The sequence below is a fragment of the Venturia canescens genome, chromosome 9, assembly GCF_019457755.1.
Source record: "Venturia canescens isolate UGA chromosome 9, ASM1945775v1, whole genome shotgun sequence".
NCBI classification, from domain to species: Eukaryota; Metazoa; Arthropoda; class Insecta; order Hymenoptera; family Ichneumonidae; genus Venturia; species Venturia canescens.
This window is the reverse complement of record NC_057429.1, coordinates 1,283,951-1,289,917: the sequence shown is the minus strand read 5'-3', so window position 1 is coordinate 1,289,917 and position 5,967 is coordinate 1,283,951. Positions and strand designations below refer to the sequence as shown.

General features: G+C 50.2%; 1 protein-coding gene across 1 annotated transcript; it reads left to right on the top strand.

Annotated features, from left to right (window-relative positions):
- Window positions 1-2,895: 2,895 nt before the first annotated feature.
- Window positions 2,896-5,675, top strand: LOC122416218 (uncharacterized). Its single transcript, XM_043428972.1, has 2 exons — window positions 2,896-3,405; window positions 3,456-5,675. The coding sequence occupies exons 1-2, from the start codon at window positions 2,896-2,898 to the stop codon at window positions 5,673-5,675; spliced, it is 2,730 nt and encodes a 909-aa protein (XP_043284907.1).
- Window positions 5,676-5,967: the final 292 nt, after the last annotated feature.

Below are 5,967 nucleotides of genomic sequence, written 5' to 3'. Positions count from 1 at the left end.
CATTCACGAGTGTATTAATATAATCTCTCGTGAAATAAAGGTGCTCATCAACTCACACACTCGCTCATCACACAAACTCATGATCGTTGAACATTTGCATTCATTTTCATTATTATTTGGTGCTGTGAATAAAATATATGTTGTAATATTAGTGAAGAAACTCGTGTGTGTTGCCTCAATTGATTTCGCCCACCCGTGTCGCTATCCCCTTCCACCCGGCAAATTCTTTTCTACGTTATTTCTCAAACATTTGGTCCTTCGAGCCGGATAGCGACCGTCGAGTGAACGTGCGCGAGTGCTAGTGTTACACACGTATTCAATATTCATTGCGCGTCTCAGTGCCGCGAGTGCCAATCACTGTGCCCCTCGAGCGAAAAGGTGGCCAATAACTGTGCTCTCACGCCACAAAGTGGCCAATCACTATACATTTTCATATTTTTGACCACTTTTCGTGCGCTCTCATTATTTCACTCATTTCTCGCGCCTTTTTGAATTCATTCGGTAGCACTCATCGCGCAGTGATTCGCGCTCATTTCTCAACTCAGTTTTTCGTGCGCTCTCATCCATTCGGTGTGCTGCAAACGTGGTGTTACGCGTGTGACTTCTCAGCTCATCGTTTGTGAACACTCATTGCGGAGTTTAGTGAATTCCTCTCAGTTCGCGGAAATTCAAAATGTCTCAACCAAACTCAGGCAGGTCAACGCCCGAGTCGCGTGAATCGGGCAAAATCACCACTCCTCCGGTGCCCACAATCACTCTCGAGCCATCGAGTGAGGAGCGCGCTGCCTCCAGCAACACACTACAAATCGAGGGCTCTCTCGACACCGAGACCGTGGCAACTCAGCCACCCACCGCACTCACTCTCACAGCTGACACTCAAAAGTCAGCTGCAGGCTCAACCGGAGGAACCCGTACTCTCCGAAGAACCTCACCGACGCGATTGCCTGTTGAGCTCACACTCAAGAGTGAATCGCAGGCAACACGCATCACTCAGCTCAAGTCTAAATCTGCGAAGGGACTTTCCTCACTCATTTCAAAGGTCTCTGAGGCCCAAAAGGCCTTGGAATCTCTTGGTGTCACCGATTCTCTGGGAGACGTAATTCTCGTCCATCATGTTTTCCGCAGTCTGGACAACGCCACGCGGGAGGGATGGGAGACCTCGTTGGGTGCATCAACTGAGTACCCATCATTCTCACGACTTGAGGAATTTATCAATGCTCGAGCGCGCGCTCTCGAACGCATTGAGACTAGCTCATCGTTGAACTCATCAGCCGCATCATCAACGAGCACTCATCCCAGAAAATCGGCGACTGCTCATCAGGCGAGTAGCACGCCTCAAACCCAACAGGCAGCAGCTGGTGCATACAACTGCGACTGCTGCAATGACAATCATTTCGTGGTGATGTGTCCCAAGTTTCGCAGCCTCGATGTGGCCGCGCGAAGGAAGCTAGCCAACAATTGTCGGCTTTGTTTCAATTGCCTAGGCAGACACAATGCGAACTCATGCCGCTCAACCAAGGGGTGTAAAACTTGCGGCGCAAAACACCACACCATGCTACACGAACCAGCTACACGTCAATCACCGACCTCTCAATCAAACGCTGAGCCCTCTCCATCCACATCAACGAGAACTCAATAGGAAGTCGGTGCAATCGTCCACTCATCAACTGCCTGCTGCACTCATCCGACCACTCTGCTTGCCACAGCAATTGCTGAGGTCCACTCAGCACTCAACACTCATCATGTCCGCATACTCATCGATCCGGGCTCTGAGCTCACCTTCGCCTCAGAGCAACTCATTCGAGCACTCAACGTCAGCCGCCAACACTCAACAATCAACATCACAGGCATTGGAGGAAAAAAGGTAACTCACACACGAGGCATTGTCTCCTTGACTTTGCACTCAATGCAAGCAGACTCCTCGGTCACCGTGCAGGCACATGTTCTTCAAACTGTTTCATCAATATTACCATCCTTCGAAATGTGCTCGCACGCGTGGCCTCACCTCAACAATTTAAGATTGGCCGTTCCAGACTTCTTGAAGCCGCGGCCGATCGACATTATCCTAGGAGCGGATGTTTATGGGCTCATCATCAAGCCCAACATTCTCAACCACTCACCTTCAATGCCAATTGCTCAGTTGTCAATTTTTGGTTGGCTCGTTCTTGGCCCAGTACACTCAACACCGTCTACTTCTTGCACTGCATTTCATGTCAAGGCTCAAACTGACAACAATGAGTTGCAGCAACTCCTCACCAAGTTCTGGATTCAGGAGGAGCTACCATCCGACGCTGCAAGCCCACTCACACCTGAAGAGCAAGAGTGCGAAGATCACTTTCGTGCTACTCATTCTCGAGACGCCTCAGGTCGGTACATTGTTCGAATCTCACTCAAATCATCTCGCAACTTGTTGGGCAACTCATACAGAACCGCTCACCATTGTTTACAACGAATGCTCAAGAAGCTTGAGCGAGATGATACACTCAAGAAACTCTACGCAAATTTCATGCGGGAGTACGAAGACTTAGAACACATGGTTCGTGTATCGGGACACTCATCAAAGCCAACTCATCACGGCGAGTCCACTGTTGACGCAGTCTCCGGTGAGATGACCTTGGCACCAGATGCTTCAAAACCATTTGGAGGGTCGAGGGTCTCATCTGGCGGCTCGGAGACACGGATGAAGCCAGTGTATTATTTGCCGCATCACGGCGTTCTCAGACCCGATAGTACCACCACTAAGCTCCGTGTTGTATTCAATGGCTCAAGCTCAACGTCTTCAGGACGCTCAGTCAACGACATCATGCACACAGGCCAAACCTGCTGCTAGACGTCTTTGACGTACTCATTTGGATTCGACATCATCGGCACATCTTCGCCACCGACGTGACAAAAATGTATCGTCAAATCAAAGTGCATGAAGACGATTGGGATCTTCAGCGCATTCTCTGGGTTGATGAACACCTCAATGAAGCTCATTATCAGCTCACCACGGTGACCTATGGCACAAAGGCAGCCCCATACCTTGCTGTCCGAGCTCTCACCCAACTGGTTGAGGACGAAGGCCATCGGTTTCCGCTGGCAATTCCCTCATTGCTCAAGGGACGATATGTCGATGACATATTCGGGGGAGCAGATTCAAGCGAACAACTCATCAAAATCGCTCACCAACTCACCAACCTTTGCAAGGCGGGAGGCTTCCCTCTTGCAAAGTGGCAAGCAACTGATCAGGCTCTACTAGCGGCAGTTTCGGCAACTCATGAGCCTTCAAAACCCATCTCATTCGACGATTGCTCGACCAAAATTCTCGGACTCAATTGGCTCCCACGAGCCGATACCTTTGTTTTCACAGCAAAGCCTAGTGATCACTCAAAATCAATCACGAAGCGACTCATATTATCTGAGGTAGCACAGATATTCGATCCACTTGGACTCATCTCACCTGTGACAATCAGAGCAAATTGCTCCTGCAAGAGCTCTGGTTACACAAAATCAACTGGGACGACCCATTGCCGTCTCACATCATTTCAAGATGGTCTCACTTCAGAGAAGATCTCAAAAATTTGGCTCAAATCTCAATTCCCAGGTGGTTTCACACCTGGACCAACTCAACAGTGGAGCTCCACGGTTTCTCTGATGCTTCTCAACTATCGATGTCAGCTGTCGTCTACATCGTCTCACACTCGCCGTCCACAGGCGCCAAATCATCTCTCGTTTGCGCAAAGACGAAAGTAGCTCCAATCAAACCACTCACAATCCCGAGGTTAGAACTCACAGCAGCGCTGCTACTATCAAAACTCATCAAGCATACACAAGCTACACTCCAGCTACCAATTACTTCAACTCATTTGTGGACGGACTCTCAAGTCGCACTCATGTGGATCAAATCACCCGCTTCGCGCTGGAAGGACTTTGTCAGGAACCGAGTAACTCAAATTCAAGAGCTCACGCCTCAAGCTCATTGGAGACACGTTCCTGGCACCTCCAACCCAGCTGACGGCCCATCAAGGGGTTTAACCGCTCAACAACTCAAAGATCACTCACTCTGGTGGACGGGACCACCATGGATACTCAAACCAATGACCTCATGGCCTCGACAGACTCAACCCTCAGCTGACCTCAGTGCACATGAGGCCCGTCAAGGCGTTGCGCTCTTCGTGGCCACTCCGAGAGTCGAGTATCATTGGGACCTCATTCATCGATACTCGACGCTCTCAAAACTCATCCGAGTCACCGCCTTGTGCTCTAAGGTCATTTCAAGATTGAGGAGACAAACTGACTCACCACTCATTTCGCGAGACGACATGGAGGCTGCTAAAGTCTTTTGGATTAAGGCCACTCAAGCAGCGTATTTCTCACACGAGCTACGCTCATTGAAGTCAAATATTCCACTACAAAGAACTCACGTTTTTTCTCGATTGACCGCCTTCCTTGATCACGAAGGCGTCATTCGGGTCGGTGGTCGGCTCAACTTGTCAACACTCAGTCCGGAGACCAAGCACCCAGCCATATTGCCTCGCCACTCACGCCTATCAACACTCGTGATCGACAATTCTCATCGTCGCACATTGCATGGGGGCACTCAACTCACTCTGGCTGACATTCGCCAGTCATACTGGATACTCGGAGGCAGAGCTCCAGTGAAAACTCACATTCTCCATTGTGTAAAGTGCGCACGTCAGCGAGGGATACGCGCTCAACAGCTGATGGGTCAGCTGCCTGTAGCTCGTGTCACCCCATCTCGCCCATTCACTCACACTGGAGTCGATTACGCAGGGCCACTCACACTCAAGACCTGGAAAGGGCGAAGTGCAAAAACAATGAAGGGTTGGATTTGCGTCTTCGTGTGTCTCACAACTTCAGCAGTTCATCTGGAAGCAGTCAGTGATTATTCAACTGATGGATTCATCGCTGCATATCGACGCTTCGTCTCAAGGCGAGGCATTCCAGGCACACTCTACTCAGACTGTGGAACCAACTTCGTAGGCGCTGATGCAGCTCTGAAGCGAATGGTTACTCAGTACACTCACGAAAGTCGTCAAATTGCCTCACTGCTGGCTGTTGACGGCACTCAATGGCACTTCAACCCTCCAGCCACTCCTCACATGGGAGGAAAGTGGGAAGCAGTGGTAAAATCAATGAAGTATCATCTCAGACGCATAGTAGGAGAGACTGTGCTGACATTTGAGGAACTCACAACCATGCTTTCACAAATCGAAGCAGTGTTGAACTCACGACCGCTAGAAGCACTCAGCGACGATCCAGAGGACGTATCAGCACTCACTCCTGGTCATTTCTTGACTGCAGATGCTCTATCAAGTTTGCCTGAGCCATCGCTGACTCACTTAAACATCAATCACCTCTCTCGTTGGCAACTCATTCAACAAAAGATTCAAAACCTTTGGTCTCAGTGGTCAGCTCACTATCTCCAGCGTCAACAATCAATTTCGAAATGGCATCATCCATCAAATGAAATCAAAGTGGGATCACTCGTGCTCATCACAGATGAAAGATTCTCGCCAGGCAAGTGGCCTTTGGCCAGGGTCACTGCTCTACAACCAGGTGGGGATGGACTCATCAGAGTGGTCACACTCAAAACAGCCTCTTCGACACTCACTCGGCCGATCGCGAAGCTCGCGCCTCTGCCCTCTCAACAACAAGACGTCTCAAACTAGAACATCATCTCCACGGTGCTGATGGCGGGAGGAATGTTTGAGAATGCGTCTCGTCGTCAGGCGAGTCGCTCTTCTTGGACTGGCCACTCGCGGCAGCACTTGCTGGACGCTCTCAGGCACGCTACGGGGCTCACGAGCACGGCTCGCCGCCTCACGTGCGTCGTACCGGACCAGGGAGCGGCCATTATCATCCGGTTCGCGTTGCTATACACATCGCTCTGTATTGTGCTCTCAACATTCACACTCATTATCGTTGCACTCATCTTGTTTCACTCATGTAGTAAGTAATTAA